Here is a 13463-nt window from a genome sequence, read left to right as displayed (position 1 = left end):
TGATATGCTAATAGTCCCTCAGACCTTGACTGGTATTTTGCTTTGTAGACGCGGCGTTAGTTGCCTCCGTGGTGCATTGTTCAACGGCAATGTTTTCCTGCTCCTTTATTTCACTGCATGGAGGGAAAATAAATATCTTCAGGACCCCAAAAAAATGTATTGTACTGACTTCAATGAAAGCACTTCCTCAAGCTTCTTTTAGAACAGTTCTGAATAAAAGACAGATAAGATCAGGTGTAGGTAATCCTTTTTGTATTACAGTGTCTCAACAGAATATATTATAAAAACGGTGGTAAACTGAGATTAAATGCTGATGAAGCCACACAAAACTCATTCTTATGCGCATCTACAATGAGCATCTACACTGAAACATGTTCAAGCACATTCGATCTATTATGATACAATATATATGATGATGTGAGGCATGTATGAAGACAGCCACCAAATGTCACATCTGTCAGCTAAGCTATTGAGTCATAACCAGTGTCCATGTTATTATAGTTTGACCATTTCCATTAGTTTCATAACAGTTTTTGAGGCAGATTTTTATTTAAAATTATGCGTGCCATCGGAGGGGTCTTGCAGTGTGGCAGCTCTTGTCAGACTGGCATTTATTGTAATGATTGGCATTTGGCCTCCGGCATCGGTAAATCTCTTTTCAGGCGGTCATTAACATATTTTCTCCCTCACAACTTTCAATTTGGAATACGTTGCCATCTGACCCTCGTTTCAGATTTGTAGAATATGAAGCGTTTTGGAGAGCACTTGTGGAATGTCAAATCAACTCGTCAACATCAACAACAACAGGAACCGAGACTATGCAACGGTTTATGCATATTTAGCTCTTATGTCCCCTGCAGGGAAATTGCAACCCCCCCCCCCAGGATGCCCCCCACCCTGTGGGATTGGGATTGAAATGGTCTGACATCCAGTTAATTAATACAAAAAGATGTGTTTTAGTAGGTAAGTAAGGCACCAACCTGCGTCCATCCAGACACCTTTGAATTAATATTTCACAGTGCTGTCAGACTTCAGTTTGGAGGCGGTGGTTTCTAATGCTCGGCACTACAGCGCGCGCTCTGTATTTACCCACCGCAGCCAAACAACCACTTCACATTCACAAGAGGCAGAAAAATGCATTTATTCTCATGGGAAGCTCGTCCTCAACATGATAACATCTTGAAAGTAGGTCACCTGGAATTGAGTTGTTTGTTTGTCGCTAAAATTGAGCTCGAGCGGTTCCAAAAAGCAGCAATTGTCTGTCAAGTTTTGGTAAAAAAAACACAAAGTATATTTCACTTTGATAACATTGACAACCCGCCCGAACCCTAACCTTGCAAAAACAACACTGGATTGTTTTGATGTTCCTCTGACTCGTCAGCCGGTTCATCATGGCTTTATCTTACTCAAGATAAAAATACAATAAGATGAAGAGTATGGGACAGTTCACAATGACAACCTATGGATAGCTGATGTTTGAGCATGTTCGTGTTCAACATTCTAACATCTAATTAGCACTGCACGCAAAGTGCCGCCGAGGCTAGCGGGGGGATCTCATCAGCATGTATGTGGCCCACCAACAACAGATTAAAATCTCCTCATAGTAATCTGTCCTGTAGCTGCAGGCAGTGACAGAGGAAACGTCAGATGATCCCCCGAGTTAGCAGGATTCATTGTGGAGGAGCAACAAACGTCTGCACTAAATATTCATAGGGAGCGAGCACGCTAATGAACACGAATCCTGTGAATCCTGAGTACAATACTTCAGAACGAACCTTCTATTATACATCATAGTTGTATCTGTTCAGGCTATTGAACTACCACTGCTGCAGTTCCGAATTAAAATCCAGAAGAGGTTAAATATTGATTTATTGCCAGAAGACCCTCTGAGCGAGGACATCATCAGGGGGATCCCTGGAGTAAAGATACGGAGTCGGTGGCTAGCAGACACTCAGTGAGAGACAAATGGTACGAATATGAAAGCGTGTTTGTGTTGAACACGCCTAATCGTCGAGCTGAAGATTTTCAGAAATCAGCTGGTGGAGTAATTAAGCGTAGATCTTTTTTTACCCTTTGGAACCGTCCTCCATCAGATAACAACGATAACGCAGCAACGGTGACATAATGCGTCCTTTATGGAAGCCAAACAGACCGGCCCAGGCAAGTCCCTCTAACTGTCACATGACTGCCGCCTTATCACGCCGAACAAATCTCAGCGTTTACAATCACTGACGCTGCTCCACCACCATCCCCACCTCCACCTCCACCTCCCCCTCTGGCTCTGACCTGCCTCGCCTTTGCTTTGCCCCGTCCTCCTTTTGGTAATCGTGTCCTACGCTGTGCTGTCGCCTTCTAAGCAGCAGATCCGTGCCGCGCAGTCAAATAAACGCATCGCCATCAGGGGCCTTGGGATGCATGACACCGGTAACTGGGATCAAACGGCGGCTGCCGGCGGTGACCTCGTTTCTACCCTCAGTGAGTTCGGGGAGGAGGCGTTGCGTTGGAACGGAGAAAAGAGCTGGTGATTTCTGTACTCGATTAGAACAGAACTTTCCCAGCGAGCTGTTTCCAGACGCGGGAGCGAGTTTGATCCCCCTGCGAGAAAACTAATGAGCCCGCGTACCCGAATCAGTGAGTTTCAATTCAATTAGTGTTCCGTTTCCGGTGGGTTTCAGAAAAAGGGACCAAAAAAAACTCTACAATAATAATGTAAAAAACACAAGAATAAAAGAGTTCAGAAAAACGCTGCTGTTGTTTTGTTTTATTTGTCCAATTTGTCTTTTTTCCATCATAACAAGGACATTTCGCAGCATCCGTCGTCGGCAATACATTGATACATTACATTACATTACAATACATTGATTTGATGATGATTACATTACAATACATTGATGATATGGATGCTGTTGTACTTTCAGGTCTCTTCTATAATACGTATAAAGAGGACTCACTCCAGTGAAATAATCTTCACATTGAAGAATACGTTCATATTTTTAACCAAGAGGCATTAAGGCCTTTTAAGTTTGTCCCATTTATGAGTAAATTATGCCCTTAATAAAAAACTTTCCCAAGAACACTCATTTATTGATTTACCTTACCAGCAATTACATTTTTTAAAATGTTAACAATCAGTATGAGTTCATACACATGCTTGTGTGTTTGTAATCTCCTTATTGTTTTATGAATATATGCCAAAGGTCAGAGCTATTCCTTTTGTCAATAAGCTATCAAAGAAATAGGGGGAAAATAAAGACTTTGACCCCCGTGGTGTTTCACCTCTGAGTGGAGACGTCCTGGCCCGCGTCTCCAGATTGACCAACTCGTGACGTTCCGCGGTTGTGTACTCTCGGCTACCAATGAGATTACGTCCAGATTACAGCCAATGAGGACGGAGCCAGCCAGTCGGCTGGGTGTGTTGGGTTGGAGTTTAAACTTTGGACCACAGAAGAAGAGCTGCGAGATACAGCGGAGGCTCTTTCCGAGCGGAGACGTGGCTCCGCAGCAGAGGAAAAACATTTTTGGGCTAAAACTGTTGTTTTTTGTTGGGATTTTATTTTTTGTTGGGGGGGGAGAGGGTTTCCACTGAAGCAAGCAAACTATGGAGCCCTACCAAGATGAGGTAAACAACCGAATATTACATAACATATTTCAGTGTGGTTAGTCGGCCAACTTAACCTCCAGGTTCTTATGATATCTTAAGATAAAGTCTCGCGACAAGGGTCGATTCTCCTGGAAAGTTACGACACCAATAAGTCAACTTCTTCGAAGGACCACGGTCAAATATCCACAGACACAGAGGCGCCTGGTGGCTCGAGGCCCGTTCGGTGCGGATCGCAGGGAGCGTTTTCGGCGGCAGAGAGACACAGTGTCGCCATTGAACGTCCCGCTCTCATTTCAGGGCTGCGACGGCATCGAGCTGCTCGACTGGCTGTTCGATCAAAACGAGGGGATCCTCCGTCACGAGGAAACGGGACGCCATGGCAACCATCACGCCTGGCCGGTCCAGGACCCGAGTGTACGTTGACATTGTGTGTGCTGTGTAGTTCCTCCTCGACACCCTCTGGAGGGTCTGCTTTAAACAAAAAAAGAAAAAAGGAAGCCTGTCCTTGTCTCTCGTCTTGTCGTCTTGTTAACACTTGTGGGGCCCCTCAACAGATGCCGCCGGCGGACGACGACTTCCTCAACGCCCTCCTGAGAGGAAGCAGCGGCTCCGCGTCGGGCTCGCCTCTCTGGGCCTCTTCTCCCAGCGACAGCGGGATCAGCGAGGACCCGCCCTCGGACCAGATGGACAGCCCCCGGCGTCCCGAGAGCCCCAACGGGGACGTGCGGTGCTTCGGCGCGAGGCCGCAGACCAAGGCGGGCCTGGAAGCCACAGCGTCAGCTGACCTCGGTGAGTGACGCGTGTGGCTGTGCTCGCTTTATTTGTCACAAATCTCTAAACGCGCTAAAACGTGCTTCGGAATAATTGTAACATACCAAAGAAATGATGATGCGAGTATTTGAATGGTGTTTGAGTAGAAATTACATACAGACGGGCAGAATTTTCTGATTAATGGAGTGCAGGAAAGAAACGTCCAACATTCCCTCAGAAATGTGCTCACAATGAAACAGCACTTTGGAAACTGGCTTTATTCAGTGATTCCATCTCCGCTCTGCGTATGCAAATGAGCACATATTAAAATGGTAGTGCCTCATTTTCGTTAATAAAATGAATGTCGTGCAAAACTACTCTGAAATGTTGATATCTATACATCTAAATGAAAAACAAATAAGTCAACGTGACGCCTCAGTCACAGCTTTGGATTGTGAACGCACATTACCCGTCACCGCGCGTTTCGAGGGAACTGAAGCGCTCAAAGGCGAAGAAAAGCACACATTTTGGGAGCCAAACAGAGTAATTGGTAATTGTTTAACATTCCGGCTCCAAATGCGCCGTTTCCTTTTTTGTTGTTTACCACCGAACCCCAGCAATGACACGCGCTCGCTCGGCGTGCGTGTCCTTGTGTCTGCAGATGGCTGGCAGGCCGCATTCCCAGCGGGCCGGACGGGGATCACACAATACCCCCTCGATGCGCATCGAGCACAGATGCCCTCTGGCTTCGCGCTGACTGTCAAGGATCTGCTGCTGTCTGGCACCCAGGAGCCCGTGAGTGTGTCTGAGTTTGTCGCGTCTGTCGGTGGGGACGGTGCAGGCGGAGCAGGTGGGAGACGGATACTGTCTTACCGGCGTTAACGCTCGGGACCTGCTGTGTGGGTGTGTGGGAAGGCGTGCGGGCCTTTTGGTGAATACATTTGGCCTTGTTCCGGTTTTAGAACTTTTATTTACAAGGCGGTTTGCTGAGCATTGGGCTTCGTATGCTGGCACAAAGAGGAGGAACAAGCAGATTGTCGTTTTCCATCATCTCGAGTTCACAGCTGCGGCCGCGGATGCCGTCTTGCTTTCCTTGGAACCGGAAGTCCCGCGAGAGCGTGAAGCTGAACGGGACCGAACGTCACACCGCAGTTTGAGACAAACAAAAAAAGTTGGAGTTGACTTTTGTCAACTCAAAACACTGCGAATGGCTTAAATTTCTGAAACAAAAACCAGGATAAAACCTCACGGCCGCCCCGCCTTCAGCTTTATCAATCTACTCCACTGTAAATGGAGGCGTGGGAGCGGATAGATTACTAAATTGCTTTTGGTGGACACGGAGCATCGTGGAGCGGCGTCCATTATCTCAGAGAACCTCCTAGCTCCGAGGCGGCGCCGCTAACCCCACGCCGCACCACATAAAGTGGTTATTTGTCATAATCGTTTCATTCCCAGAATGAAATAATCCTCGAGGTGGATGTTATCACATGACCACCAGAAGCAAAATAAATTGTTTTTGCTCCTGAAACGGTGGTGCAGGGGTTTGGATTTCATCCCACGGCGGGTATTGATCCCATCTCACATGGGATGAACAACTTTCTCACTCCGTAATTGCTTTAAGGGAGCCACGAAATGAGTGTGATCAAGGTGTCCTGATAGTCGGCACTCATTTAACTACTTCCTGTTGGGGCTCTGGGGAGAAAGAGAGAAGGGGGGAGAGAGAGAGAGGGGTGGAGGAGGAATTCTGGAGATAGACAGAAAATTGAATTGCTTTTAATATTAGTATTCATATTTCACCGGCAGCCTCCGCACCCTCCTCACCAGTCCATTCAGGAGCTGATTCTCAATGAAGATGAGAAAAAGCTCCTGGCGAAGGAGGGGGTGTCTCTGCCCGGCCAACTACCTCTAACCAAGGTAAAGCGCCTCCGATCATCCGCTCCTGGAGTTCATCTGGATGGGGCTCAGAATTAAAATGCCCCCCCCCCTCCTGTCCATCTAGTACGAAGAAAGGATCCTGAAGAAAATACGCAGGAAGATTCGCAATAAGCAGTCGGCTCAGGAGAGCAGGAAGAAGAAGAAGGAGTACATCGATGGGCTCGAGAGCAGGTGAGAGGGTCCCCGAGAGGACGAATGCGATACAACAACCGCTTTTCTGAAGCAAACTATTAGGGCTTCGAGACAGCTCACGGTGGGCCGCTGCAGACCCCGAATTCACCACAGATAAGCAATGCTGCTCATGTCGCGTGACGGTGAATTTCATTTCCGACCTTCGGTGTTCCAAGACTTGTGCCGGATATGAAAGGCGACGGCTATTTCTGAAACGTGTGAAATCACCTAAATGAGTCACTTCCTAACCAGGAGAGCTTATTTCATCATTTGCCGGCGTGAGGCATAGTTTATTGTTTTGCAGGAGTTATCTCATTCTTCTGTCCCTCCCCTCCAGGATGGCTGCCTGCAACGCACACAACCACGAGCTGCAGAGGAAAGTGTCCCAGCTGCAGAAATGCAACATGTGAGACATTTTAAAATGTCTTTCCCCCCCCGTTTCCTGGCAAACCGCCTTTTCGACGTCTTACCTCGACCTCTTTGTGCTCTCAACCCCCCCCCCGTTGCTTGTTGGCCTCCGCAGGTCGCTGATGGAACAGTTGCGCAGGCTGCAGGCCATGGTCATGAGTTCCTCCAACAAGCCGGCCCAGGCTGGGACGTGTGTGCTGGTACGGGCTTCCGTGTGACGATTCCCATCACTCTCCACGACTGAGTAACCACAACAAGTCTCTTCTTTTTCTCCACCCCCCCCCCCCCCCCCCCAATCCATCACGCCCGTATAGGTGCTTCTGCTCTCCTTCTCGCTGATCCTGTTCCCGAGCCTCAAGCCTTTCTCTGACGCCAAGGTCAGCCAAGGAGACTTCAGTCCAGTCAGAAGTGAGTCACCTTCGGTGCCAAACCACTTTGTTGGCCCGCCCGCCTGCTGCTGAGTCGATGGGCCCTAATGAATTACCATTAATTATCCCTTTATTAATAGATTTATTCACAAAGGTGAAATTTGTTATCGTGAGCTGTTTGACAGCTTTGAAAAAATAAATTGGAGGCTGTACTCTCCCTATTGCTATGAGACCAGTTTTGAGAGCCAGAGTTTTGACTAGGTCCAAAAAAAGACCTCCAGAATATAGAGAGTATATTAGAGGAGGACGTGATAATCGTGGCCCACCTCAACTTTGAAGCCTGCAGCTCTGCATCACCAGACTATGCTCTGAGGTATATTTCCCTCTAAAAAGGGTCATAATTAACTAAATGAGCATCACGCTGTATTGACAAAGACTTCAAAGTAGCAAAATGAGACTAAAATCTCATATTAATAAGGCAGAAAGAAGAGAATCAGGGTGGTTGATTAGTAGCTAAACATCCAGTTTATATGGCAGGAAGCATAAACGGATGGTCAGACTCTTATCTGCTGAGTGTCTTCATGTCTTCAGGTCTAAACTCGACACGTACGAAACGTCTTCATGACAAGCAGCTTCATGTCCACAGGGGCTCAAACTAGTCTTTTTTTTCTTCCCATCGCAGTCCAGTCACGTTCCCTGCAGAACCTGCAGGCTTCCCGCGTCCTGCACGTCACCGAGTTCCCCGCCGAGGATGAGGTGGAGCCTCTGCACCGGCACGTCCCGGGACGTCGGGACGTGGAGGATATTACTGCCGTGATGGAGAAGCTGGGAGTGAGCCCGGAGAGGCCCGATGCGGAGCCCGTGGCCGTGAACAGCAGCCGGCAGGAACGTGTGGTGGATGATTTCCACGTGGACCCAATTACCGGTCACATAGCTTCCCTGACCTTGGATCCCCGGCGCTCTGCGAGGCTGCGACCGCACGCCGACGACATGTGAAGGAACGGATTCATCATTTCTACGTGAATTCCCTAAATCGTCCCGCTCCTGATGGCAGAGCGGGCAATTATCTGTTTTATACAGTTTAAAATGATCGTTTCTGGCCTTTTAATATCGTTTATATATTTAGTTTGTATTTCTTTTCCGTGGTTGCGATGCTGTTTTATAGCGTGTTTTTGTTTTAATCGTACACTGAAATTGCTTTTGAAGATGAACTGTGTAATATTATGCTCCTGGCTTTGATAAGATGTCAGAGAGAGAATGTCAAAAAAAAGCTGGGCACATTGAGCTCTGATGATGTGTACAGTTTTGATCCCAACGAATAATTTAAAAAAATGAAAGGATTTTTAAAGCATGTTTCCATTTAATAATTTATTGGAAGTGTTTGGAATAATTAATGAATAAAATCTGCCTCAAATAAAATATGTCAAAACGAAATCAGTGGGTTCAAAGTATGTTGGATTTTTATTTTTATCATATCAATTTCTGAGCTTTTATGTCAATGTCAATGTCAATTTTATTTATATAGCACTTTTAAAGGCCAGTGGCTCAGCCAAAGTGCTTTACAGGATAAAAACAATCAGCATCAATAAAACAATACAAGCAAACGTAAAACAAACAAACAAGAAAAAAACAGTAAAAGGCCAACAAATAAAAGATCCAATGCAGGTGATTAAACTCAGCCGAAGGCCAATGTGAACAAGTGAGTCTTAAGGCGAGTTTTAAAAGTGGAAAGGCTCGTCGCAGCAAAGCGTTCCACAGTCTGGGAGCCGCTATCTCCTTTCGTTTTAAGGAACGACCGAGGAACGTTCAGAACCAGCTGGTCAGCTGACCTCAGGGCTCTGGAGGGTTGATGCACATTAATAAGGCTGGATAAATATTCTGGGACCAGTCCATGCAGAGACTCAAAAACAAATACAAGACTCTTAAAATCAATTCTGAACCTAACCGGAAGCCAGCGGAGAGAGGAAAGCACTGGCGTTATGTGCCCGTGCTTCTTTGTCCCGGTCAGGAGACGGGCTGCTGCATTCTGCACAAGCTGTAGACGCTTGAGTTCAGACTGGCTGACATACAGACATACAGGGAGTTGCAATAGTCCAAGCGCGAAGATATAAAAGCATGCATGACTTTTTTGAGGTCAGCCCGGTTTAGATTGGGTTTGATTTTGGCTAGAAGCCGAAGCTGGAAGAAGCTATAGCCTCAACCACAGAGCTGACCGGCTTGTCCAATTTAAACGCCCCATCAATAATCAGGCCAAGGTTTCTGGCCTGGGAACCTATGTAAGGTGCAAGTGGGCCAAGGGACCTGGCAAGGACCTGGACCAAGTCAGGGCGACCAAACAGCACCATTTCTGTTTTGTTTTCATTTAGCTTTAAGAAGTTTAGGTCCATCCATGTTTTAATGTCCGTCATATAATTAAACACAGCATGGAGGGGGCCTTTAGTGGCAAGTACACCTGCACATCATTTGCAAAGCAATGGAAAGGGACATGAATATAAAGCAACTCGCAGCGCACATTACAGGGCCTGAAGGGATACGATGCCAAGTCCACAAACCGAATGTGGAGTACAGCAGATTCAGAAAACTGGGCCAAAGGTGGAACAGGTGACCTTTAATCTCATGACTCAGACTTCTTACCCAACAATTTGCATGTTGATGTATTTATTTGTAGCTTGTGTCCACAACATTCACCGCGTCATCGATGGGGTGAAAGTGTTCTGAGGCTTTGCTGCCCCTTCGGCAGAAAGATTGTAAAAGGACATAACAGAGTCCCTGATAGGTGGACAAACGGGGACACTGGCTTATAAAGAGACATGACATTTCAGAATTCTGAATTTTTTACCACCGTATATAATTGAAACCTTAAATAATGGAAAGGAAGGAATGTTTTATGATGTATCAAAACCGAGTTGAAGGCCGAGTTGTTTTTTTCCTCAGAGCGGATAGAAGTGGACGCATTTCCACTTTCAAATGATATTTTATATATATTAAGTATTCGAGGAGCCTGGGATGGACTCCAGCCCCCCCCCCGCGACCCTGTGTGCAGGATAAGCGGTTTCACAATGGATGGATGGAAGTATTCGAGGACTCTCTCAGGAATATTTCTGGGCCCTTTCAAACATACAAATTTGAAAGCCCCCCCCGGTAATGATGCATAATTAAAGACACATGAAAGCAGAGGAATCCGAGCAGAAACTATTTCACACACCTGGAAAATCCATCAACCATTTCTTCTTTATTTGTTATTCAAGCTGTTTTTCATATTAGACATATTATTTGTTATATACAAACGTGTTATCACGTATAGCAGGAGCCTCAAAGCATAAACTGCATAGTCTGTTTCACTCTAAATAGGACCGGAATTAATTACATGAGCATCGTGCTGTATGTTTGGAGTTGACTCAAATCCAAGAGAGACCTGCAAAGCGCTCGATTTTTAGTTAGCAATTGATGATAAAACTGACATTTATTTTTCTACGCTTTGAATTCTAATCCCTCTTTCACTTTAATGTGTGATTAATGAAGGATTGTTCTCAGTCGACGCTCAGTTAATTAATTAATATCTGGGCGCTGGGTTTGCGTCAGGTCTTCATTGTGCATCTGCAAAGGGCAGAATTTGTGTTATATTTATGAAACAATACCTTAATCAGTTCAAATCTCAGTCGTCAATAGTCATAGATGAAAGTCAAGGGCCCATCCCAAGAGACCATGAACACACGATCCATCGCTGACCTCCACCCGTCGCCCTCGTGCTGTTGATCTACTCCGTCATGTTTCTTTTTTTCCTCTTATCAGAGCGATTGACCACCGGCGCCGTTAATCAGCACGTCAACCCATCTGTTTGATTAACCCGGTCCCTCGGGGGGGCCGGCAAGGGGCTCCCGGGCTACGACTGAGAGTTTGTGAGCCGTGAGGGAATCAAGGGGAGAGTCTATCAGTTGGAGCCGGCGTCTCCTGCTTTAATCCCCATGATGGGTTTTCTCCTCCGAGGTTGAACACTCTTACGTGTTTGGTAGAAAGATTCCCGTCGACCTCAAAACTCTCTTATTAACAAAATCGTTTTTCCAACTTCAAAAGGAAGTGAGTAGTCACAAGAGCTTGAACTCAGCCGGCAGAAACCCCAGGACGAACCTTTGTAACAGCAGCAACAGAGAGTGGTCCAGGGGCCCCTGTTTTGGGGGGGTTTGGGTGAATTGGAGCTAATTGCTAACAGCTAATATCCGCATCCTGGATCGTCCTCTTGCGTTGGACTGAGGACAGACTCGACGTTACAATTTCCCCTCAGGGACAAGTGGCATTAAAGGACGGGACACAAAGACATGAATGTATTTTACACAACCCAATCACATAATAGTATATTGTGTTAATTTAAATGTTTTTTGAATGTTCAATTGGAGAAAAAAAAACTCTTTCACATTGCAGCGGATGCGCTGCTATTCTGCAGCCTCATAATGCCGCTCATGTCCATCTTTAATTTTTGCTCTAAGAACTCTGGCACTCGACCCACTGCATCAGCACAGGAAATTAGCAGTGACATTGCCCTGTCATATAGTGATGTCTAATTATAATTATCCCTGAATGAAATTCAGTTTTACCCACAAGTTGATATGTGACGTATATGAAACTCATCTTTGCAACTATGCTTCTAATAAATGTTATCATAAGTTCATTTAATCTGTTTTACAACAGGTAAAGTAATGGTGTGACTTTAATATAGAATTTTGTTAAAGCATGAATTAAACGGTTGGATTCAAGGGGAGGTTTCCAGAAAAAAAAAAAATCATATAATGAAATAGTTCCGCAGGTGCCACATGTTCACTTATTTAAAGACAGTCAGAAACTATGTTTATATAAGCTGCAATTGTACAATCTGAGTGAACTCCCTGGTCTTGTTCGGGCAATTTTTTCAGTTTTAAACTTGACTTTCAGTATTGAAAAGCAACCAAGGAAGAACCAAAACAATTCATAAACTCACAAATAAAAACTCTGTCAAAAGCAACATCAAAAAATTTCATTTAGATCTTTTATTAAAAGATCAAAATGATCTGTGGCTCCACTTGGTACTGAAAACGACACCTCAGAAAGCCTCGTCGTGCACGCGTTGCTTTGGGGTCTACGACGCATTGAGCGTACGGATGTGAAGGCAGGTCCGCTACTCTGAATCCACGAGGACCCGCCTGGTCCGAGTGTCTCCCAGCAGCGCTGAACCGGATCCGAGACTGCTCTCCGTCCACCCTGGATTACTGATTGTTCTCAGCGTGTTGATGACTTTGAGCCCCTGGCCAGATGTTGTGAGCTGGCAGGAAAAGGCTCCGACCGGATATGTTCTACTCCTTCAAACAAAAATGAAGTCGTCCTGCTGTTCGGTATTATCTACGGCCCCCCCTTGCTGGGACAACAGAAGCGCTTATTCCTTCAGGCAGACGGTCTGCACTCCGGGGCAAATAAACATCAAAACGTGTCAATCCAATTGTTTTAATGATTCTACCATGTGGGACAAAGAACAAAGACACGTCCTCGGCTTGGGGGTCAGTAAGACACGGTTCACTCCAATGTAATCAGTCACGAAACGCAACAGGTCATACATACATAAATACATGCATACATACATACATACATACATACATACGGTTTGCTCACCTCAACAACCCCTCTCCGCTCCACGGGCCGTCATGGCCGTAAGCTCACACTAGACATATATAATTCACAGTTACCGGTGGTCTTTGTCCTGTCTTCAGATGTCAAGAGTTATATGAATTATGCCATCGTGGTCCGTCACAGATAAGGTTTCCTGCTGGACCCTGATCTTTGACAGTTCAAGCCCACCTTTTGGCAACCTAACCTTTGACCTAATGACCCAACCTTGTATGAGTCAGAATCACAAACCGCTAAGTGCGTCATACATACAAGGACTTCATCATGTCGGGTGGCAAATGCATTAGACGGTAAGACAAGACAAAAATGTGGATATGAAATATGGATATGTTAAATTTACACTTAAATGTACAATTAAATTGACAAAAGAACAGAGAATAATATAGAATTAAAATAAGGAGCACAGGCATGAGTAATTCTGAGGTGCCGGTGGTGTGCAGGTGAGTGACCGGTTGGAAGTCGGGATCACAGCGTCTCTCAGCAGGGCACCCGGACTCCGTTAATGAGCCCGAATGCTTCGATGATGATGTCTTGGCACAAGGTACAATCCCCAGGCGCCATTCCCTTTACCTCCATTG

The 13463-nt window shown here is 45.8% G+C and overlaps 1 protein-coding gene across 1 annotated transcript; it reads left to right on the top strand.

Moving 5' to 3' along the window:
- The first annotated feature begins 3440 nt into the window (after positions 1–3440).
- creb3l3a (cAMP responsive element binding protein 3-like 3a) lies at positions 3441–8667 on the top strand. Its single transcript, XM_040185270.2, has 10 exons — positions 3441–3619; positions 3899–4015; positions 4156–4390; positions 5013–5146; positions 6155–6265; positions 6351–6457; positions 6795–6863; positions 6981–7065; positions 7180–7273; positions 7916–8667. Exons 1-10 carry the CDS (start codon positions 3599–3601, stop codon positions 8227–8229), a joined length of 1287 nt encoding a protein of 428 aa, XP_040041204.2. The 5' UTR covers positions 3441–3598; the 3' UTR covers positions 8230–8667.
- Positions 8668–13463: the final 4796 nt, after the last annotated feature.

Source organism: Gasterosteus aculeatus, chromosome 8 (assembly GCF_964276395.1).
Source record: "Gasterosteus aculeatus chromosome 8, fGasAcu3.hap1.1, whole genome shotgun sequence".
In the NCBI taxonomy this organism is placed as follows: Eukaryota; Metazoa; Chordata; class Actinopteri; order Perciformes; family Gasterosteidae; genus Gasterosteus; species Gasterosteus aculeatus.
The sequence above is the reverse complement of the archived record's forward strand: the minus strand, read 5'-3'. Positions and strand labels throughout refer to the sequence as shown.